Below are 25,845 nucleotides of genomic sequence, written 5' to 3'. Positions count from 1 at the left end.
TGTATGTTAATCATATGCATGCAAGTCTAATTTAAATAATATGATTGTCATTTTAATTTCACTGAATGCTAATTAACTCAAGGACTTCATTTTGACCAACATCTGAGTCAAAATTGGCCTATAATAATTCAATCTGTCCTACAGCAAAGATCAAATATATCAAATTCTTTTCCATCTATTTCCATATTTTACACATACCCACACTTAAAATTAATAGTTAAAATTATGTATCTATGTTAAATTAATCTATTGAATTCAAGTTCTTTCCAGCATTGCTGTCCTCTTTAAAAACTAAATTATTGCTTCACCATATTTTTAAAACATAGATCATAAAAACCAATTAATGAGAGCTTCTGTTTCTTGCACAATAAAACTTTGAAATAACTACAGAGGTAATAATAAAAAAGTTACTTCCTGAGTTACATTCAATACCAAAGTGTTATGTAATTCACTGTTCCTCAAGAATTAGAAACAACCTTGTAAATTAATCATAAAGGATCTAAAAGAAAACTACTCATGATATAACAACCTTCCCAACTTCCAAGAGATGGGATTCAACTGACTCATGACACATAACATATGAGGAAAATAAGTTTAGGAATTTTACTTCATGCAAGGAAAACAAATCTTATTTTCTGCTCAATACAGAAAGTTCTGCCTTCCTTCAGCCTGACAGAATAAGTGATAAATATTTATTTAAAACTATGTTTAGTTAGTCTCCAAAGGCCTGAACGCTTTTCACCAAACAAATGAGAATATATTTGCTTTTCCTAATGTGTGAATGTATCAATATCAAAAAATAAAATCTCCATTTTGCCATTTTTTGATAACAGGGAAAATAACAAATTAATGAGCTCAGAAAGAATCTGGAGAACTACTGTTTGATAAGCTTATTATACTTCAGGTATATAAATTACACAAATCTCAGTCATACATTATTTTTTATTTGCTAAATAAGAATGATGAACAAATTAAAAATCTCCATAAATGCAGGATACTGATATACTATAAACAATATTAAGTAGGCATTTTGCAAATCAAAGTTTTCTAATATTATATGGTTCAACCTAATATATCTGTGATACAAATAAGCAATAGATCATTCAGTACTTTTAAAAATAAATATATTAACACCTAAGAAGAAAAGCAACTACATTTTTCAGTAAATAGAAGAGGATGTGCCAGCAATCTGATACAAGTGGAATGAAACAATCAGTGGAATGATTTTTTTTTTAAAGCAAAGAGAACTAGGTGAACAAATACACTTCCTGTGTTTAAAAACTGCTTAATGTTTGCTTGGGAAACATACATGAAGAATCCATCAGCACCATGGGATATTAATGATGCTTTTGCATCATTGTAGAACTTGAAAGAGAATAGTGTATCATTGTTCAGACCAAATATGTCAATGATGATATTAATATAAATTTATCTCCAACTTTACAATGTACCATACAATGGGCAAAATATTTTAATATTCACATAAAATAATATTCATAATTAATATACAGATGCTATTGCCAAACATAATTATGAAAGAGCCACATGTCATACTTCAGAGCTAGTATAACCCCTTTGTGGTACAGAGATCAATGTAAGTAATAAAAGTTTGCCACCTCTTTGATGATTAAAATTTTATCTAATATTGCAAAAATAACCATATAAAATAATGTGTACATATAAATATATTTCTTCTTCTAAGATTATCCCTTCTGGCCTTACTATATAACTGACCAATAAAACAAGAAGTTTTTTTGGTTTTCTAATAATATTTCACACTTAATTTCACCATATAATTGTATCTCAACATCCTAAAACATAAATTAGTGATTAGAACCTGAAAAAGTAACTCAAAATTATAGGGGGAAAAAAGCTGGACACTCAAGTGTCTTGAGGAAATAGTCTCCATGTATCAACCACATTTAAACACCATGTTTTCAGACAGTACATTGTCCAGACCAAAAATGCCAGGTGATTGTATAAGACTATATAATAATGAAAATATGAAAAATTAAAGCATTAAAGAACTTAAGAGAAAATATGTTATTCACAGCAGGTTACTTTTTGAACTCACTATCTTGGAATTGACCCCCTATATAGAGCCTACTAGCAGCCTTATCTTATTCTTTAATAATTTCGAACCACAATTTCTCCTGCAATTTTATTTTTTTGATTTATTACTATTAAACAAATAAAATCTAGTGTCAGTAAGTTTATAAACATCCATGCTCTATTTTCTTTATCAGCATCTTATAAAATGTCATATAATTTTCTCAGTTCAATGTGTTTCCCTTAATTGCTAGACTCATAACACACACAAAAAAATGAACAATAAATAATAAAAAGAAATTATTTATTCTCATGAAAGTTTCTATCAAACTACTGATTATGTTTCAGATCAAAGAGTAAAAGAAAATTTTGATTCAAGTCTAACTGCATAAAATGGGACCTTGGCAGCATTTTTCCAAGTCAGTATTAGTTGCTCTGTATGATCTGTCACTATTTAGAGGGAAAAACGTGTTTGTCTTCCTTTGTCTGTGTGTCTGACCTCACTTCCCCAGGGCCCAACCACTCTTCCTGGTTAGTCTTCTGTCATTCTCCATTTGCTTCATTATCCTCATTGAATGTGAAAGGGGACATGGATAAGGAATCTGCACTTAATAAATTCCTTTTATGTTTCAGAAATTAGTAATAAGCACGTTCATGGTTCACTACCACATCTAACTCTCACCTTCTAAAAAGAACCCCACCAAGACAACCCAAAAATAATAAAATTAGAAAACTAATTCTCCAAAAATGGGCTTTGAGAAAACTGAGATGGAGTCCTCAGATAAAGATATACAGAAAATCAGTTAAGGTGGAGAAAAGAGCCAGGACCTTAGGAAAAGCAATACCCCAAAGTTAATTGGTCACACGTTATGATAGTCAACAACAAAAATTCCTGTTTTTTCTACATGTTTGAAGTTCATAGAGAGAATTTAAGTGCATGGTTTCTGAATTCTAGATCTTCAAATTTAATTAAAACTTTCTATCTTAGGTCATGGAACAAGAAGAATTAAAATATGTTTAATTATTCTAAGAGATTATTCTTTCAGAGTCATTTTATGGTAAAGAAATGATGAACTTTTACAATTTTTATAAAATATCTGAATTATAAAAAATCCTTAAATGAATCTACATTTGGTAGTATATAGGTAAAATGAAGACAGGGTTGTTCAGAGCCTAAGGATAGTTTTAAAAGAACAGACAATATTTAATGTCATATCTAAATTTCTGTTCCTCAGATAATGTTCAATCTTTTATTTTAAAAAAGTAATTACTTGTAAAATATTTGAAAGTATCTTAATAAAGGTGAATATAATTCTTACTCCAACTGAAAGTGAATTTCTAATATTTGTATACAAAAGTTTGATTTTGATTGGTATTATGGATGAAATAATGTTCTAATTACAAAAATGGAGAAAATAATTTGGTTCTTTTTCTTGTATGTACCTGTCACAATCTTTTTCAGAATTAAAATGGAAGAGTACTTCATATATTAAATTAGAATGATTTCTTTCCTCTGGAAATTTTATAAGGTTTTCTCTTAGTTTCCAATAATAAAAATTGAAATAAATGGTTATTGATTAAATAGTGTACCCATAAATTCAAAGAACATTTTATGTTAAAAATTTAGTCAATATATATTACATAATATTCAGATCTATGTTGCAGTAACAACTTGTCTGTTAAATACCTAAAACAATGCCTACATTATTAAACATTATATAAGACGATTTCTATTTTTCCATAAAAGTAGACCATGGTTTCAAAGCACTTACCTATATTTCTAATGTGCAACTGTTAAATTTAACTGCAAAATTGAAATATACTATTAAAAACAAAAATATAACAAATACATAGAAGTATCATTTAAAAAGTACATAAATTTTTTGGAATAGTAGATTGTCATTTACTTGAAATTTTTACCAAATAATTTCTTAAAATGTTTACTAAAACTTTATCCTACCAAATAAAAATAGGAGATTGCATACAGTTGTAAAGTTTGTCTTCTATTTATTTTTGTTAAGAGAAAACAGCTAATTCAACATTCAAAGAACACAATGGTACAAATAAATTGAATGTTTCAAAGTGGAAAATATTTAACCCAGACACTGAAATTCTTATTATAAATCAAAAGAAAATGATAATTGGCAATAATTGTTAATTTTCAATTCTTCCAGTTTTACTTGAGGCTCAAGTAAAAGCACCCATACTCCATAGTAGAGGTTAGACGAGTAATATGTTTTATGTTCCTAGCATCATTCACAGGGTTTGATGTCATCGAATTCTTCTCTTTTATGGGGGCAAATATATTAAACCTCATAGTTTTTTGCCTTATAGAAATTTAAGTTTAAAAACATTAAGCAATTTGAAGAAACTTCCAAAATGTCTGAATTCCTTTTAGATATAAATATGGTTACAATGGTATTTAATATCTCAATATGCTTATATCTCAATACTTTAGGGAAGACACATCTTTTTTCCTCTGATGTCAGATTTACTCATTTTATAATTAAGTCCTCAGTGAACTCTGATAGACTCCAACAACTGACTGGTTTTTGTCTGTGACTAAGTTCAATTTCCCGCTCACAATTTGAGGGAAATAAACCAGTTAGTTATATTCTGCTTTTATTCATTTTCACAAAACAAAGCAGAAAAGTTATGTGTGCTTTCAGGTTAAGGGTATCCAAGAAAGTGATTGCAACTTCAAGAGAAAGCACACGGAAAAACACGAATTATTTTTATGTCAGCTAATCCACAGCTGTGCCACCTGTTATTATGGATGCTCTCCAAAATGATTTTTGAAGATAAGCCAAGCCGTCTGCCTTCTCTGTATGAGAGAGAAAACCATCAGCTATTTGGATGGGGGATGGGTGTGTAGTGGGGTGGAGACCAAAAGGGACACAGTGCAAATTATGTTCTTTAACCGCTGTATCCTTTTTGAGTCAATGTCTTCTAATTAATTAAAGAATAATGAATTTCTAAGAACACTCTAGTTGAGCTCCCAATGTCTATACTTCTCATTTAGTCTCTTTAAATGTTGAAGGTTAAATTTCAATTGGAGGAGTTAGTGAAGTAAGTCTATTAAATACTTTCGTTTATAAAATGTAAATACACATTTATCTTAATGATATCATTAAAAATATACCTATCGTTTTCCCAACAAGAAGTCTGAACATGGCATGTTACTGAGCATTTCAGATTTTAAGTTCAATAGCACCATAACTGTAAATTATAAAATTAACAACTGATGCAATAGTAATTTAAAATAATAAAGGTCGCAACCATTATATTTAAACCAAAGAAGCCATAATAATTAAAGCAAAACAGAATTTTTAGGAATATCTATAATAAATATATACCTATGTTTCCTGACATATGTTTCTTAGAACTACATTTGATAACAGGAAGTAGTAAAAGTAATTTCTTAGATCCCAAGGGACCCTCCAGGTTAAGTATAGTAAATGCTATTAAAAGCATAACCCTCAAATCAAAGGATAAATTTTTTCGATGTGCTGATAAAATGTGAATTGCTATGGCTTTTCTAGCCTTGGTTTCTAATCCCTGAGATAAGAGCTGAAAGGGTGTCTTGTCACAATATGTGAGATGAAGTTTGCCCAATAGATGTACAAAATCAGTTCCTTTTCACAAGTATGTAAGTAATAGACATTTAAGAAGCAAAAGAGAACTAATTAGTTTTTACATTTCAATGACTGTTCAAAGATTTTGTTATTGTTTTTGTTGTTTTGCTAGCCTCCAGTCTATGGATCTCAATGATATGATTAAAGATTCTAATTCTATTAAGGTAGAAACTACAATCTACCTTATTAATTTTGGATCTTTAATTTCTTTGCAGTAGTTCCCAAAATATTGTACTACCCATGCTTACTAGTTGGCAGTGGTTTTATTATTTGAATTTATTATTCAAACTGTAAAAATAAACTATTAAAAATTATCAAGGATATATTAAAGAGTGGTGTCAAGTTGTAACTTATGTATATTTTAGGCAAAATTTTAGTTCAGGAATCACACACTATGTTAAACTCATAAATTTTCTTAATATTAAGTTCTGTACAAAAGACTTCTAAACATATCTGGAAAATTATTTAGAAGTCTTTTGTAGTACAATGAATAGAGATTTACTCAGATTAGCTAGGAGATGGCAACATAATTATTATAAAGATATGTGGAAGAATAAAGGCACACACCAAGAATTGTCTTTGAATGATTCTCCAGGGAGGAATTAAACTGATCAAGCACATCTTCTTGGAACAAAATTATGATTTATACATAGTAGATTTCTGGTGTACTCAGGGATTGATAGACCTTAAGAAAGCTGTTTATATCTGGTCAGAAATTCATAACTAGATGTAAAAAATAGTCATAAACTACAAAACATGGGTGCCTGTGTAGTGGAATTGTGTAGATGAAGTAGATTCATGTAAAATGGGGTGTGGCAGGCAGGTGATTATTGATATCCAGGGCAGGGAGGAATGTAATGAAAAGTTCAGACCTCAGCTTCAGTCTGATTGTATTGACTCAAGCTCTATTACTTACTACTCTGCTGTGTGATTTTGGTCTACCCAATTAGCTTCTTTGATTTTAGCTTCCGCAGTATGAGTACCACTTAAGATTATTATAAAGAGTCAGTGGATTAAAGTACTTAGGCCAATGTCTGTTACTGAAATCATTGGGCCAGTTAGGTTGAACAAACTTCTCTGGTAGAGCATAAAACCAAAATTGCTTCCCTGTTCATTTATTGTGGTAATGTCTCTTCTTCAGGGAAAATGTTTGCCTAAAGAAAATTTATCTTCCAAAGTCATTTTCTGGGCAAAAATAATCCTACTAAAATTATTTTTAAGAAGACTTACTCAGCCTATGCATACTGTGTATATAATTTTATGCATAAATTCCTTTCTCTGTATGCACATATATAATGTGTATACACATATATAATGTAAATTATACAATTATGAGCTCATATGTCAAATATAACTGTATAGTGTTCTTAATTGTGGGACAGATATTAATACTGAAAGTAAGAAAAAAGAAAAAACCTGTACACTTTCTTTTCATCTATCAAATATGTCAAATCCATAGCCTACAGGGAGATTCCCTCTTACATTTTAACATTACGTTAAAATACATTACAATGCATTAACATCACATATTACATTTAATGTTAATTTTAATATTAAAAATAAAGAAAGCTTTGTCACTCCTCATAAATTTACTACTTTAAAAACAATCCATGGCAATGTGTCTTCACTCAATGAGGCCAAACCACACCTCCTGCTGGTATTAAGAAGTCGATGATAGTGCTGGATTGGAACATATGTTAGCACTGTTGGGCTAAAGGTGAATGATGACAGTTAAAGCATGCCCATATATTGTGTGTGAAATGATAAAACTGGACTGTTCACAATGAGTCTGATCTTCTGCTCTGCTACCCACTCCATGAAGATCACCAAGAACTGCTGTTACTGATGACATGGTACAGAAGGCTTCAGGTTGGAGAGGAATATCCTGGTTGACTCTGGATGAGCTTGAGAAATTGATAGCTTCTGCTAGATTATTATACCGGAAAAGCACAGTCATTAATTCCGTGGCTGTTATCTTTGTGCTCCACATTGCATCTACTCATATATTCATCAGAATTTCTCTTTAAATTCCTTCTAATTCAGTGCCTTCATTGAAGTTATCAACAAAATGATAGTCATTCATTTATTTGCCTACCTAAAATTATATTCACCAATTCATAAATTATAGTGAAACTTTAAATCACTTATATCTTTTCCCAGAGGATTTGTCAAAATGTTTCAGACATAGTTGAATATTTACAAGTCACAAGTCTATACAGTAGCTTCCCTTAACCCATGCAAATATGTCCCAAAACCCTTGGTGGATTCCTGAAACTATGTGTAATAGTATCTTTATACATGTATATTTTTCCTATGCATGTGTACCTATGATATAGATTACATTATAAGTTAGAAAAGGTAAGAGATTAACAATAGTACTAATAATAAAATAAAAGAATTATAGCAATACACTATAATGGAAAGTATACAAATGTGGCCTCTCTTTTTCTCTCAAACTGTCTTTTTCTTCTAAACTCACTCTTCTTGTTTTGATGCTGTGAGATGATATAATGCCAATGTAATGAGACAAAGTGAAGGAAAGAACTTGCACATACTGTAGCAATAACTTTCGCAGCTTGAGGGGTGACAGAAAAAGTAGCAGGAATTTATTTTTTCCTTATTTCAAATTCAATATATAGAAGATTTATTCTTACCATAGATCATAGCAACTTCAACATAAGACATTTTTCCTTTCCTTGTTAAGTCAATAATTGTCACCTCTTCACTTAAGGAAGCCTTTTACAAATTCACTTTAGCATGTCTAATTTGCCAACGTTATTACTCTTGTAATGATGGAGCCATTATTAAATAGATCAGGGTTATTCAGACATATGTACTATGATACCGTGAGGATTAAAGATTGGTAGTTGTTTATCTCATAATCAAGATATCTACTAAGTGACAATCGAGTGGGTAGGGTATACAATATGGATACACTGGACAATGGAAGATTCATGTTCTAGGGAGAATGGAGCAGAATGGCATAAGATTTTATCATGCCACTGAGAACAGTATGAAATTAAAAGTTTTTAAATTATATCTAGAATTTTCCATTTTACATTTTCAGACCTATTTGGCCAGAGTAATTCAAACAATGGAAAGCAAAACTGTGAATAAGGAGAGATTACTTTTTAAATCTTCATAGAAATCTTGTCCTGAATTCTATTTAACCTCTGTACAGTAATTGGAGCCCTCAATACCACAACTTGGCCACCATGTATCTTGACTTCTGAGGAGAATGATGATGGATTTAGTATGGACATATCTGAGAGTCTGTTGTAATTTTATTCCTTTTTTTATATACTAGAAGCCTGGTGCTTTGACTGAAAGTAACTGATTTCCATTTACAGAGCATTCTTCATTAGGTATTTCTTAAAACACTAGAATTCCTTCAGCACATGTGATATTCACTCTTAGTAAAGACTGTAAAAATGAACAGAGCAACAGATAATGACCTCCATATTAGACTCACATATTTTGTTGAATGTAATGGCTAGTGAAGTAACACTTCCTTTTAAAGTATCCACTCTCCTGTGCTGAACACAACATTAAAATCAGAGAAAACGTTAGTACCTCTCTCAATTGCCTTATCTTTTAAGTACATAAGCATCAATGCAAGCCAGTAATTTTAATATATGTGTGTATATATTAGTTTATAAAAATGTTTATATGTGTAAACTAATTATATATGTATGTATATATATACACATAAAACCTACTGGTTTGCATTGAACAATCCAGTTAAATTTGGAAGATGACATGCGCAAATACTGACATTAAGTTCTTCGGATTTGTAACAGGGGAGAATAGCTTGTGCCCTCATCCAGAGTGTCACTTCAGAAAAAAAGCATCACAACTAATTCCATCAGCATTTTCTTCCTTTCTGCACTTTCTAAGGCTTGCTGAGTTTCGACCTGTTACCACAATCCATGATCTAACTGAAGGTTTTATTTACTATAATGAATATCATTTATCTAAATAAAATTACCAATTTATAGTTGCTTAAATAAATGGATTGGTCAAGATTCAGTACAATTATGTATGATAAAAAGGCATTAAATTGAAACCGGAAACTCGAAAACATCTTTCAAATGCAAGGGAGCACTGTGGCGTATGAATTATTATAACAGCAAGTCCTATGCAGTTTAAGAAAAACGCAGTAACACAAAGTGCTGCTTTCCTTCAATGCAGATGGATCATTAAATCTGCCCACTTAGACTCCTGAAAAATTTCTGATGTTATTGCTTTTCAAGTAGCTCCCAATTTAGATCCTTTAAAATTTTGTATCATTTCCTTTTCCCCACACGCAGAAAGATCATTTATATCCAAATGTAACTTTCTAACAACAAGCTTACACTGAACAGGTGTCATGGGCAAAGATGAGCAAAACAGGTCAGAAATAAAATAACCTGAACCTTCTTTTCTCAATTAAGAAAAAAAATCTAAATCATAGATATTTTACTGTCCTTTTATGCCCTTAAAGATCACTATTCAATTTCTTTGACTTAAAATTTTTCCACAAGCATTCTTGGTACATTCATGATGACAGACCCTCTGAGCGAGTCTCCTTTCATATCACTACTGAACCCATGGCCAAGAAAAAAGATTTTTAGTGTTATTTTAAGAAAAAAATATCGCAACTATGTACATCAATTCTCTTGGTCCTGCATCTTATAAGTTTTATTTAGATGCATTCAACCTGTTACAACAATCCATGGTTTAACTGAAGTTTTTATTTAGTGAAATAAATGACATCTTTTTATATAATCAGCTTGTCTTTCCTCAGACAAACTGAATAGCCAAGAAGTAGTATCCGTATGTGCTAGAGAAAGATATTAAGATAAGATAATTTATGCATAAAATACAACAGTTCATTGCAAGACTTCTTAAGGACAGAAATTATCAACAAATCTGCCACTCCAATCATTAATGGTCACTTAAGTTATTTGTGTATATAATAGAGTTGAGATGTTTTAATTAAAAAACAGATTAAATTATATTTAGATCAATTTGGAGGTTGTAATTATAGTACATTATTAACATTGCTTATATCATTGCTTATTATCAATTTGGAGATCAGCTTGCTTGTCCTCTTTCACTGCTGGTTGTATAAAATCTTTCAATATCAATATAGTGTTTCTAACATATATATGCATTTATATATTATATATGGATGGGCATATATGATATATATATCATATGTGATATATATCATATATGCTGCAGATTGTGTGTGTGTTTGTGCACTTTATGAGGAGAGACACAGTGTATCTGAATATCTTAAAATATAAGCAAATACATTGTATCTCTCAACTACTAATTTTATCACATACGTGAGTCTTTTAAAACACAATGCATTTACTTACATTTAAAATCTACTTGAATAGCCAACCATTCTTTAATGTTACCTTATTGCAGTATTACCTGTGTCACTGTTTGAAGCCTAAGAAAACAAGACTGTTTTCTCCTAACATTACATAAGCCTGCAAGCAGACATGACAGAAAATGCTACCTATCCTGGGGGGAGCTAGCTCCTTCTGAAGCTACCACTTGACACATTAAAAAACATCTAGATCTGCCAGAATCTTTTGAAATTTAAATATTTGACCAATTTTAAGATGTAAAAATGTCAAATTCACCTTAACTCACACATCCAGATATTCCTACACAACATTTAAAATGCGTCAGAAAATTTCCTTCGTATCTATTACCTAGAAGTTGCACAGGTTCAATCATATAGAAAGGAGAACCTTAACAACACTATACATCCTGAAAATTCAGGAACTTTTTGGTCAATCTATATTAAAGCGAGACTTAATCCACACAAAGGACAAATAAGATTTTTCTAAAAATGTGCACAACCCAAAATATAATAAATGGTCTTAGTCTTTGTTCTGTCTGATGGCCATGCAAAGGTATTGATAATGGTTACATCATCGGATTTTTAACTGGGATTTGTTTCAAATATTGTGTAGTTGCCTCACACAGACAATCCTTTGACCAAGCTCGACAACCATGAAGACATGAAATAAATGAACGTTAACAAAGACTGGTCTAAAGAATAGTTCGCAATAATGCCGCAATGCTCTCACCACTAATACTTGACTCTACATTCAGATACTTACATCTGAAAAGATCTGCAAATAATGACATTTCTGCCAGACAGTACTGCAAGTGAGGAACAGATTAAAGGAGAGGGGGAAAAATGACTTCTAAGAGAGAAACACTTATGAACCTTACTGGCAAGTGTCTAAAGCAAACAAGGAAACTAAAAAATAATTAGTTACAAACAAACCCTCCGAGCACAGTACCTTTTTGTGTCTGTCCCTCTTCCATATTCTCTTCCATGGCTACCTTTCTTCAGTAGGATCTGGTACGCGGAATTAATCAAAAGCTCAATTAGATGTTGAAAAAACTGGTTGTTTTTTTTTCCTTCCCCCTGGGAAGTTCCAGCAGCAGCGGTTTGGGCAAGTCCTTAGAGCTTAGCTGGGCTCCCTAGCTCCTCTTGCTTGCTTGGAGACTGGCTGTCAAGTGTAATTTCATTCAAATTACTCTTCCGTGAAGATTATCAATTTTTCTTCTCAAAGCTGCCCATTGTGTACCACAGTAAGCAGGTATTCAAACAAACAGCCTGAAAATTTTGGGGGGAAATGTGGTCTGAATTCCAGGAGCAGAGACACTATGATTCATAGGTTTGCTTTGCATTTAAAATGGGGAAAAGAAATTGAGGTTTGTATTGAAATCTGGCTTTAAATTGGAAACAGGCTGAGCCGTGAACAGATGGAGGGGTGTCCTCCTAACATGAAGCAGACCACCAACTCATAATTCCCCCCTTTGCTACCAGAGTGGGAAAGCCCACATTCCCATCAGTTCTTTATGCTGCAGCCGTTGCTTCTCACCCAGTCAGATACATAGCAAAAGTGTGTTTTCCTTTTCTCTCCTAAGTATCTAGTTAATTTGATTTAAAGGTGCCAAGAATGGATGTAATCACACTATTTCAGGGTTCATCTGTAAAAGGTTATTAGTAAGAGGACTTGTAAGTCTCATCTTTCGGATTTAAAAAGAAAGAGAAGCATAGGTTTGCAAAGGAACAAACATAAACCTTTGAGCCTGAGAGCTACAGCTATGTGTTTTAAGTACTTTACGTAGTGCCATAGGGAGAAATGAAAGGAAAAAAACCATGAGAGAGAAAAGGATCTATTGATGTCTTTGTGATTTATTGTTATGATTTCAGACAACTCAAGTGGCTGATTTCAAATGGGAATCTCTTGAAAGAGAATTTTTAAAGATTCATTATTGGGGAACGAGTAGAGTGATAAAAGAAAAGATGGAATTCTAGATAAGGAAAAACAGGATAGCAATTTATAATGAAAATCTGCAGTCTGATTTGGAATGCAAATCACAATGCAGCAGTCTGGCAATAAATTAGCATTTCTACTTCAGGCTATTGAATGACAGGACACAATCAGGGTCTCTATACCTCACAAAATGTAGGGTAAGAAAATAAACAGTATCTCTTTCAAACAACACAAACCCTTACTTGAGTATAAAGGAAGGAAGAATCTTTGCCTCTTTCTATCTCCAAATAAGCAAGGATACAGGAACACACACACACACACACACACACACAAACTTTTTGCCTTTAATGAAAATAATTAGAATCCTCATTCTTTACAGTATGTTTCTTGCACTATAGCAAAGACTTCACATACATTTTTTTAAAAGATACATCATTGCCATGTTGTACACACTCTACAAGTTCTTATAAATGCAAATATTATGGACAGACAGCTGTACAACATTCTATTTTATTTCTCATAAATGAATGTATAGCCCTGTTCAGTAATTCTTTATTTTTTCCTTTTCTTTTCTCAAATGAATTTAACCCAAAGGTGACTATGATCCCAATAACTCTAAACCTTTCTCCCTGAATATATATCAGTCTGAATTCAATGGTTTTTGAGATAATTGCTTGCTCAGGGCATAGATTGAGAGAAACCATAAGAGAAATAAAAAAAACGAAATCATTGCAGTCCCTCTGCTTCATTTCATCCCTAGGCTGACATAATTTGGCATGCAGTCAAAAAAGTAGCCTCACTCCTCATTTACATTCTTTATTCATTTTATACCACAGAAATTATTAGTGAAACAAATTATGATTGGCAGTGCCCATAGACATAATAATGCCACTTTAAATTCCTATGTCACTTTACAATCTGTAAAACACAGTCTTATGGATTAACTCATTTCTATGTAAATTCAGAAACTTTTACTCTCCCCATGATATGCCAGAAAAACTAATGCTCCAGTATACCTGGGGGCTGACCAAGGAAGACTTAGAACCCAAGTCAGCTGAATAATGCTCCATCTTGACACCTATTTCTTCTTCCTACTCTATTCATCTGAGTGTCTTCAGTGCCTTCAAAAATCAGACTCAATTCATAGCTTTCTATTTGCACGATTCACATAAAGCAAAAGAGAGAAATTAAACAGAAAGATAAGGAATTTTAAGGATATTCAGTGGGCGAGATGTATGGAAAACTAATTAGAATTCTTTTTCCTTCTAGAAACTGGGAGAATAATAAACTCCTATCATCATCAACTCTTTGTCTAAAAGACTTTTTATACAATAATTGCTACTAAAATAAAACCATAATAACTTGCTCTGACTTTCTTAAATATACAAAAAAAACCTCTCTCAAATCTAAACTACAATAGATTCTGCCAAATGGGTGAGGTGAAACAGATGCACACATATAGCTTCTTCTCATCAATCACCTGTCTGTCAGCAGGGATTCATTTCTTCTCGTGGAAAAATATACATTAAAATATCTTATTTTAATCATTTCTTAAGTTTACAGTTTCATGGAATTAAATACACTCATATAGTTCTGTGGTCTCCACTGCCCACCTCCAGAAGATTTTCCTCTCCCTAAACCCAAATTCTGCACCCATTAAACACTAGCTCCCCAGGTCCACTTTCCTCTCTGTGACAGCAGTTGAGTGGGTGTTGCTGATTATTGTCTTTTTTTTTTTCTTTTTTTCTGGTGTTGGGAATCGAACTCACAACCTTGCACTTGCCAGGCAGGTGCTGTGCAGCTGAGCTAAATCCCCAGCCCTAAGATTATTGCCAATAAGATTGTTTTTTAAACCTTTGATCTCAAGCGTGTAAAAACTAGTTAGGAAATAAGGTTGACCTTATAGTATACTCTTTTTGAATCCCACTTATACTTACATGAAACTTGATAACTACTTCTGGTTTTCTTTTGATTCCATATAAATTTTACTATTTTTCTCTAGTTTTATGAAGAATGCTGTTGTTATTCCGATTGGAGCTTTGCTAACTCTGTATATTAGTTTTGGAAGTATAGCCATACTAAGGGAAAACTGTATTGTAAACAATAAGAGAGACAGAGAAATTCAAGGCCGTTATCCTGAGACCAACTAAGAGAATTCAAAGCCAGCAATGGAATTTTTACTCATGGTGCCATGATGTTGCTCCAAAAGTTTCAGATTTTGTAGAATTTATGATTTTGGGGTTTTAGGAATAAGGATGGTCAACCTGTAAGAAGATACCACTCTTATCTAATCAAAACCTGTAGAGCAATTCAAAATAGACTACGCATGTGTGTTTCCCAGGCTGGTCTCAAGCTCCTGGGCTCAAGCCATCCTCCTGCTTCAGTTCCTGAACAGCTGTGATGACAGGCACACAATACCTCACTAATTTTTTTAAATTCTTCACTTGAGAAATGAATCAGATATTATAATTTGGTACATTGAGAAAGAAATACTCTGTAGCAGTTAATAGTTATATAAATCATTCTTATTAACAATGACTATTTATAATAGAATAACAGGAGTGTATAAAACAAAGTACAGGTAGTGTATTTTGAATTTGAAAATGTACATAAAATATGCATAGATTCTCTAGACAGATATATCTGAAAAGGTTGGGTGATTCCTTCTAAAGAGCAAAATTTGAGGTTTTTTAATTCTTTGTGTATTTTTAGATATCCATGTACATGGTTTAAGGTGACATTAGTTAAATTAACAGCTTTATAAAATTGAGAATATTAAGTTGGCTATGACAAACTGTGCAACAACATGGGGCTAGCGATTTTTGTAGTATCTGAATTTCACAAAATATTTACACGGCAGCTTTCTCGCTTGTGACAAAACTGAGGCTTTGAACTGGTGAATGAAGGAGCTGGAATGTGAACGTTGCTCTTTCCGCTAATAAACTTACAAGGCACAGAAAGATAAGTCATTCTGTACCTGACACCGTGGTGAGGCCCTTCATGAAACCATTCATTCATTTCTGAGTAGAGTCTGAGTGGTGTGTTCAGGACAGTAGACACAGGATATAACTTATCTGAGGAATAAATGACTTTTGGTTTTGTTTCATTCATTTGAATCAGATTTTAACAATTAAGAAATCTTAGGTAAGACTAAATTTACACATCACATTGCGTATTGTAAATGACAAGCTTGTATAAATAAATAAGGGACAGGCAAACAGTGCTGTACAAAACTAGCAGTTTGTCATAAGTTCTGAGTTTTCAAGCGATGGTGCTTAAACCTCCGCCTTAGCTCAGACTGCAGATGCAGATGACAGGACACGTCCTCTGAATACGCTGATTACACTTGCAGTGCACAGAGAACTGAGTCTTCTCAGCTCTGATGTAACCATTTTAGTCTTTTTGCTCACACATTATATTGCAAGACCTTTTGTGCATGAAAAAAGTATGTTAAAGTATACTCATAACATTTCCAGAGCTCATCTTATACAACAGAAAAGAAAGCTGACAGGTTAGCAGCTTTCTTTATTCTTCTGCCCTTTACAAATACATCTCAATTAATCAACAAACAATACAGGGCACAATGCACCTCTCCCTATGAACAATCAAGATGAAAACCCACCCCTTTCCTCTGAGAGGAATGTGTGATTTGAATCACTGTTTCTGTCTTCTGAATCAGGTGCTGCTATCACAAAACTCCTGAGCCTAGATGCTTCATAATGAAAAGAGGTTTATCTGTGCTCACTGTTTTGCAGACTAAACAATCCTGGAGGTCACATATGGTGAAAGTTTCTTGCCTTACCACAGGACAGATGGCATCACACTGTGGGAGCAAGTATGCAAGCTACAAGCAGCCAGTGCACAGAGACCAGACGTGTGTGTTAGCTTCACTTTATAACAACTTGCCTATCAACTAATCCAGTCCTGTGACACCTAACCAAGTGTCACTACACAGGATCCACCTGTAGATGGTGTCCCCATAACTTAATTATTTCCCTCTAGGCCCCATATTTTAAACAACCCATCTCCTCTCAATACCATTACATAAGTTGGGGAGACAGCTTCTAGCTCATGAAATTTGAGTCAAATTCAAACTATACCATAGCTGAAGATACTTGGGGGCTGTCAGTTTTGAGCAGGATGCTTTTTGCAATGTATTCTTTATTAACTGGGTAGAGTATCAATATGCTCAAGTACTGAATGTTCCAGAAATGGACAAAAACCACTATGTTTTTCCAGGAAAGTTTTATTCACAAAGAAATACAGTCTCTTTGGATAGATATTTAGACAGACTATAGCTCCAGACCATAGATCAAAACATCAAAGCCATCCAACAGCATAAATAACTCACATTTCAAGTTTCTTTGCTTATGTGCACACTGTTAGCTTCAAATGAACCCTGCAAAGGACCAGCTGACTCCACTCTGGATGTGCAGCAATCACGCAATCCATCACTTTACCACAGCTCTTTATGCCACTCAGCAGTATGTTCATGTCACCAGCAAGAAGCCCACTGCAGCCGTCCCAGTTAAAACGCAAAGCTGTTTTAGCATTTACTATTTCAAATATTAAAGTAGATGTGAATTATTACTTCTTCCACCTCACAGCCTGAATTACAATACCATTTGTCTTCGGCTCAACTGCGCCAGGTGCTGGACCTTTTTTCGTTTCTAATCTTTCATTATGGAAAATATTCATTCCTCCTGCCTATCACTGCAAGCAGAAACAGTGAGCTGCACTTGATTCTCTCTCTCAGTTCATCAAAAGAGCCTAGAGATAGACTTGTAAAATGCCCAGTTTTGTCAGTTTAGCTCTTTCTATTCAGTAATAGTTAACAAATATTTGGATGGCACTCATGCTGCTGCAGTAGGAATATATTTTATCTTACTATTTACAATCTTTATTGTAAATAGTATTCATATTTTCAGGTGGCAACAGTGAAATTTAGAGAATGAAATGATATTCTGAGTTCTATAGCTATGAAGGAGCAAAATTTGAATATAGAGGACTCTCACGATGTCTCAGTTTCCAATACATTCAATGAACAAAGAGTTAATAAAGAATTGGTTAATCAATTCCTGGAAATAAATGATGTAACTTTATGATTAGAAGTTGCCCTTATTCAACAATTTTAACACTTGTAGCCAAAAAAAAGGATGCAATTTTTTTGCTATCTTTTAAGCATATCTTGTTATACATCACATAGTCTTTAAAGATTCTTTAATAAGGGTCAATACCACATGAACATTGTTGTATACATAGATAGACTGTTACTTCAGGCTACAGAAATCTTAACATGAAAACTTTATCTCACAAGTCAAAATGTCAACCAGAATCTGTAATCATTCATTTAGAAGGAAATACAAGATGTCTCAGGGCATTCTGCCCAGGAATAGTCTTTCATTTATCAATTCATCAACTGTGTATTGAGAACTTACATTGTGCAGATATGAATCTAACTTCTTTGGTGAGTACACTGAAAACATATAGCAACTGTCATATGCCTTCTCTCATAGACAGTTCTGTAAATAGAACTATAAAGGCCCAATAAACAAATACACAGAGGGGCTGGGGATTTAGCTCAGCGGCAAAGCGCCTGCCTGGCAAGCGCAAGGTCGTGAGTTCGGTTCCCGGTACCGGAGAAAAACCAAAAAAAAAAAAAAACAAAACAAATACACAGAAATGAACAATATGGGGCTGTGATAATGTGCAACAGTGAAAGTAAATAAAGGTGGTACTTCAAGATTGTTTACAGGGCTTCCTTTGCTTCCATTGACAGTGAAGTCCTTTAACATTACCCATAGGAATAAAACATCTCTAAAACCCTCTACTCTGACATGATCTTCAAGAAGAGATTATTATTTAATAGAAAATAAGAAAGACAATTAATATCTTAGGAGATCGGCAGTGCTCACAAATGTAATCTTTTCTGTTCAGATGGAACCTTTTGCAATGGTTTGATGTGGTACAATATAAGCTTTCCAAGTCAAGTTAAAATGATTTTCAAAGTTTTAGTTAATTTTTTTTTACAAAAAACAGCTTAATGCATTCAATCTCAGAAACCCTTTACTATCAATCTCTATCCTGAAATTTTGAAGACCTCAAAATATTACTTAACAAGGAAATTCCTCTCTCCCCCCCACTTGCTCCCTCTGTACCTCTGTGTATGAGTGTGTGTGAGTGTGTGTGTGTGTGTGAGTGCGTGTGTGTGAGTGTGCAAGTAAGCCTATGTGGATCCTACATTAGGATAACAATGGAGACATGGATGGGTCTGTGCATAGCCAAAGCTATCATACTTTTGGTTATAAAACAGTACTTTTAAAATACATCTGTCAATTGGCCATTCAAAACTGCTGTATTGTTAATAGAGTAGTTTCAACATTATGTTGATTTTTGATTACATGCATTAAAAGAGGTAAATGTTAACATACATAAAACCAAGGTTAATTACCAAACTTGGTGCTAAAAGCAAGTAATAATAACTAGCCTTTTCTAGAATGTATACAGAGAAGACAATGCAAAAATGTACAATTTGTGCCATGAAATTCAACACACCTTTTATAAATCAACAAAAACAACTTGCTCATGGCTTGAAAAATAGAGCTTACTAAGTCTCTTGTTCGTGGACTCATATTACAACCAACATTCCCAGGTGTAAAACAGCAAGTATTACAATAAAAAACAAAGATCACTATACTTTTGGAAAAAATTAAGTTTTAATGCCAATTTATTTCCTTACTAATAATTAATTTTTAGATATTCTGCTATATACTAGGATGCATCAGTAATTCATAGTGTGACTTAAGCAAAGATGCTCATTCCCTATTTCCTCAAACACAAAGAAATTTATTAATATTTACTGATTTCTCATGGTGACTGAACAAACTGCCATCTACTGTGCTGAATATTTTACATATAATACCTCACTTTATTCTTCTAATATCCTGAAATGAGCACCACTAATTAAAAATTTGCAGAGAAGGGAAATAAGGCTTAGAGAAATTAAATTTTCCAGATAATAGAAGATGAAAAAGTTATTTTAAAAATATATTTTTATACAAAATGACACAATTATAACCATCATTAAGTAGGAAGAATTATAACATGTACATGAAAACTACCAGCTATGATATTTCTACAAAATACTGGTAGTAATCTATTATCCCATTTGATACAATCCAGAACAACAATAAGAAAACACTTAAGCACGGCTTTTTTTAAGCCAACTACACCCTTTATCATTTTTGTCCACACTTTCACTTGTTAATTCTCTAAACAACTCATGAAATACACAGTACTGTTATCTTTCTTTTATAGATGTGGAGACAGAGACAGAACAGTAAGTCCCTCACTCCTTTAACAATTCTTCTATGGTAGAGGTGATATTAGAACAAAAACTGTGTGGTTTTTAAGTCTGTGCTACTAATTACAGCAGTAAACTACCTCTGTGAAGGAGACTAAGAAGAATGCAAACAAATCAGCTCTTCATTCAGTAAGATTAGGAAGCAAATGGCTGGATTACTTTTCCTCAACTCGAGGATTCCACCCACTTTCTAGGCTCTGTGAGGTTACTATGGTGTGAGGTGGGAGCTCAAAGTACTTTCTCAGCCATGCCCATCTGCCAGAACCTCGTTTAAGATCCCTTTTCTCACTTATACATGAAGAGAACAAAAGCCCACTCAGCAGGGATTGGGTGAAGGTCAAGTGCATTCAGCATCAGTCTTGGCACAGTCGTGGATGGCACTTTGCTTTCTCTGGCCTCAATTTTGGTGTCAGATGAAATAATTTACTCTTTCCTAAGCTATTATTTTAAGAAAAGGCAAGTAACAGTTCTCAGGTTGTGAAATGTTAGGCTTTAAGTCAAGCTTATATTTTCTTCACTCATGAAGTTATCTGTTCTTGTGAAAATAATGTTTTCCTGACTATCTTTACATATGACTTTCTTCTAAGACAGTGTGGATCTATTTTTCAGGGGTCAGGACATTCACTTTGATAGGCTAGTAGAGAGATCTAGCTTAGCAATGACAGGGTGGCTTCAGTATACACACGCTCTGGTAATGAATGTCCCTAAACAAATCTGATCACAGAGAATTCTAACTCTTATTACTCCGGATGGGAAGCACAATATTGCAGCTTGCTAATAAACTACCCTGAAATATATGAAACTATACGAGGTCTTCATGTTATAAATTGTGTCTGTGATTAAGTAGTGGGCACATCATGGACATGCCATGGATTTGAACTTCAAATCTTCTGTGACCTCATCCTAAAACTTTTAAGATCATTTCTGAAATAGATGACAATTTTCCTATGTTGTTTCAAGAGAGGTGTTGTTCTTTGCAGAATTTTACAGAAGTTTTTCCCATTGTAAAAGCTCTTTAGTCTCACACGCTGAGTTTTTAATTAGCATTAACAAAATGAGCTATATTGTTTCCAATCATTGCTATTTTTATGGTGTTGTTTAAATTCTGAAATGCCAAATACCCAGATGAGTCTTTGAAATACACTAAGGTGAGAACAATAAGAAATACAGTAGTTATATATGAGGGGTACAAGAGACAGGGAGAGGGGAAGGGAAGGGAAAGGAAGCAAAAGAAAAAGAATCAAGATGCGCTATACACATATACTAACTCCCCTTCATGGGTGTAATCATTATGTTCTATAAAAATGTACCAACACAAAAAAAATTTGATGAATTGATAGAGCTTGCAAATTATGAACATGAATTGGGAGCTTTGAGAAAGTATGTTAAGTTATTCCTGAATAGTTGTATTTGCAAGGTAAAGTTTGATCACAAATACCATTCCTCTAGATTTCCAAAAGCATAGCAACACAAAACTGCATTTAATACTCCAAACCACTGAACATCACAGCTTAGCAGTATTACAGGGGAACATATCAGCTGTTTCCCTATCTGACCAGGAAGCTTCTGGAAGCTGAGGTTGCTGTCTCTGTCCCGCATCATGAGAGAATATCTCACCACACACTCCTAGCCCGAGAAAAGATCAAAATTTAAAATTCAAGGGAAATTTCCTACTATATAATGAAGTCAAAAAATCATAAGTAGAACCATCCTACAAAAAGGATCATCTAGACATTAAACTTTGTCTTTTAAAGATGCAGCCTGTGGTTTGTACTACAAGAAAGAATGTAGATGAGTCTTGTTTTATATCAGAATTTAAGACATTTCAAGAACTGTAAAGAACACTGAGATTTTCATGTGTAAAATAAATTGAAACAGAATTTGATGTATTTTAGAAATAAAGCATAATCATATCAAGAGGCAGGAAAAGTTTCAGATTATTAATGTCTTTTTAGACCAAAGTATGACAGAAAATATCACTTCACTCCAACACCAACAATAATTTGTAAAAAGACAGTGTTAAGGAAATTGTAATATAGGGAGCTAAATTAAATATTAAAGTGAATAAAATAATAAAGTCAGTGGTATAGTTGGATTCTAGGTAAAAAGGGCTTATTATTTTATCTGGTAAGCTGCTAGTTCAGATTTTTTCACAGTATTCAGTTTTCAATGTGAGATTTTAGTAACTTTATTACAAAATATCAGCATGGGTCTTCTACATAAGAAATATGTAATCAGAATCTAGTCATTTCTTTTAGAATATGGGAAGTTACTTGTAAAGTTTAATGTAGGTTAATATAAAACTGTATATAAATTTATTTTGAGCAAAATGAATTTAGAGTGGATTAGAATGTTTCCTTAAATCATTTTATGAAAAGCATATCTAAACTTTTTATGAAAAGTGAACTGAGGGGCTGGGGATTTAGCTCAGCGGCAAAAGCGCCTGCCTGGCAAGAGCAAGGTTGTGAGTTCGGATCCCGGTACCGGAGAAAAACCAAAAAAAAAAAAAAGAAAAAGAAAAGAAAAGTGAACTGAACTGACTGCTCAGTGATCAACTTCTTGTCATTGCTGTAATTTGAGGAAGTCTGTCAAAATGAACCCCGTGTCCAGGTGCAGTGGTTGTCCCTGAATGGAATAGATATCCACCTTCTGGAAGATAATGGATATCACTGCCATTGGTAGGGGAAGAACAACCAGGAAGACAGGGAGAAATGAAAAATGGAGATGGACACAAACACATGGCCACAAGCAAAAAAAAATATATATAGTTGCACCACGACTACTGAGCAGGCCATGCGAATCGGGGACTTGATACAGCACCATCAATGAAAGCTTCCTTTTCTCTGTATTGAGCATTATACATTAGTGATATTGAATTAAACACCACAGTCCGATTCTAGTTGCACTTTAGAACTTCAAATATAGACATACTTATTATGTAGCATTTGTTACACACATAAATACACAAATATTCATAATTTTCTTTAGCTATGAAGGCTATGGTACACATATAAATAATTATGATGCTAATCATGGCTAATTCTTGTGTTAACCTTTTTATGTGAAAGGAGCTGTTTTTAAAACATGACATGTATTATCACAATCTTCACAATAACTTTACTGAATAAATATTAACACAATTCCCATTTTTAGTGTATCAAAGTGAGAAACAAAGGACTTAAGTGATTTTACTAAGGTCATATAGCTCATAAGTGGCAGAACTGAGGATCAAAGCTGGCAATCTATTTCCAGCGCCTGTATTTCTAATCCATTTTGAATAGAGTACACACATACAATAGAGAGTTTTCATCATATTTGTAATCCATGTGGGCTGCCATTTTGTGTTTATTTGTATTTCTTCTTGCATTTATTCAGCTTTATTGATAGAATTGCCATCACTTCTGATTTATTTCTCCACTGATTTGTTGCTTTATATTTCTAACTTATTTTTCTCCTTGTAAATTTTCTACACAAAAATGAACTAGGAGAACAAAAAATAAGTGGGCAGAACAACTTTTTACTATTTAATTGGACATTTTTATTCCTCCACTAAACTGGAGAATGAATCTAAACTGTTGATCCCATTTATTCTTTCTTATTTATTTTTTAAAAAGAATTTATAGAATTTCTTTTTATTAGAACTAACGTAGCATCTATTTCTACTTGCTCTTTTATTGTCAAGTAGTAATTAAACCTGAAACTTCCTCAAAACACATAGAGTGGTTAAAAGAAATGTCATTTATTTAACTGCTGTGAATCCCTGTAGAGCTACACTCTGGATAAATTAAACTCAGTAGACAGAAAAACAAGACTTTTTTGCAGAGTCATTTATTCTATTATTAAGAGATAATGATGAATGTCTACCATGGGCAAGGCACAGCATTTGGTGCAAGACACAGGACGATAAACAGAAAAGATCCCTGCCCTAATGGAGCTTAAAGCCTGGTCAAAATTTTACTATCATTAATAGACAATATTTTGTGAGTTGATCACTATTTTTTCTGATTAAATTATGCAAACTTTTCTATTCTATTAAATTGTAAGTATTATGTGTATGGAGAGAGAGAAGAGACTGTGTCAAGCTTCTCCTAATGCAAATGAAGGAAATCTGACTGCGAGTAGCTCAAACCAAGTGGAGAGTTTTCTCATCTCCAGGGCCTGGAGACAGATTGCCTGCTTTGATCCTCAGTTCTGCCACTTATGAGCTATATGACCTTAGTGAAAGCACTTAAGTCCTTTGTTTCTCACTTTGATACACTAAAAATGGGAATTATATTAATACTTATTCAATACACTCACAAGGTAGAGACAATGGCTGAACAGTGTCACAAGAAAACCTAATCCCAAAGATGAGAAGCATGATTTTTAATCTTTATGATTTCTGTGTAGTGAAACTATCATCTATATTCCAGTTTCTATCCCGAAGGGATGAATATAACAGCTAACATCTGCTATTCCAGTGAAAGAAACAAATGAAAAAAATTTGCAAAATCATTAATCAATGATGCCATCACAGAGACAAAGACAGACAGACAGACAGACAGACACAGAGACAGTGACAGGGAGAGAGAGAGAGAAAGGAGGAGGAAAAAGAAAAAAGAAAAAGAAGAGAAGAAAAGAAAGGAGGGGACATAAGTACAACAAAGTCAAAATGAAGATGTGTCACTCATGTCAACTCTACTAAAATTATGGCCAAGAGCTTGTAAAGCCAAGTTCTTACACCCAAGTGCCTGATAATAACCGTTAAAAAGAAATGTGTGGCCTAAGTTTATTTAAGCCTTATCCCACAGACCTATCATTAAAAAATCCAGATCTTAAAATGTTCCAGGAGCATTGTCTAGCTGTGTCCATGAGATGGAAATGGTGTTGTGGGGGAAGCCAAACAATTGCTCTATGAACTCAAATTTAAATTCACCCCCTGCATTGATCCGACACCAAGCATTTCACTTGATATAAAAAATAAAAGCTAATTTACCAGGTTACAGTGTGTTTAACTGTCTGGAGTAACTAAATACAACGTGGTGAGATATCTGTGCCCTCAAAACAGAAGGATGCCTTTCTTCTGATGTGTTTCCTACATATATTCACCTCAAATCCTTCCCATATCCTTCTTCTACTACTTCTATTCCTCCTGTTCAAATTATGTTTCCTTAAGGTATTTACAGGACTTATCTTTTCTTGCCTAGAGGCTCTTACACTCCAAATAATACTTTCCCAGGAATGTCAACCACCTATTGCTGAATATCCTGCTGGTCAACCCCCAGGGCTTCCACCTGCTCAACTGACTTGACCGCTCCCATAACACTTTCCATTCCTAACTCTGTCTCCTATGTTCACCCCACCCTCTTCCAGACTGTAAGATGTGGGATATAAAGGCAACATCACCTGTGTTCACCAAGAAGGAACTGCAAAAGAATTCCTCCACTGCTATGTTTGAAAAAATCTCAGAGCCCCGAATCCTTGAGGGGGAAATAATGGAACAGGCAGTTAGCTAGGCATG

General features: G+C 33.5%; 1 protein-coding gene across 2 annotated transcripts in view; it reads right to left on the bottom strand.

The window, feature by feature from the left end:
• Gpm6a (glycoprotein M6A) overlaps positions 1-25,845 on the bottom strand; it is a 292,843-nt gene that overhangs the window by 122,531 nt on the left and 144,467 nt on the right. Inside the window, exon 1 of one of the 2 annotated variants that reach the window (XM_005373524.2) lies at positions 11,996-12,599. The exons of the other annotated variant lie outside the window; for it this stretch is intronic. Coding sequence (XP_005373581.1) covers positions 11,996-12,032 — 37 coding nt within the window. The 5' untranslated portion in view covers positions 12,033-12,599. Of the gene's footprint in view, positions 1-11,995; positions 12,600-25,845 lie in introns of those variants that run through there. 2 annotated transcript variants of the gene reach the window in all.

Source organism: Chinchilla lanigera, unplaced genomic scaffold (genome assembly GCF_000276665.1).
Source record: "Chinchilla lanigera isolate Chin_1 unplaced genomic scaffold, ChiLan1.0 scaffold00002, whole genome shotgun sequence".
NCBI lineage: Eukaryota > Metazoa > Chordata > Mammalia > Rodentia > Chinchillidae > Chinchilla > Chinchilla lanigera.
The sequence above is the reverse complement of the archived record's forward strand: the minus strand, read 5'-3'. Positions and strand labels throughout refer to the sequence as shown.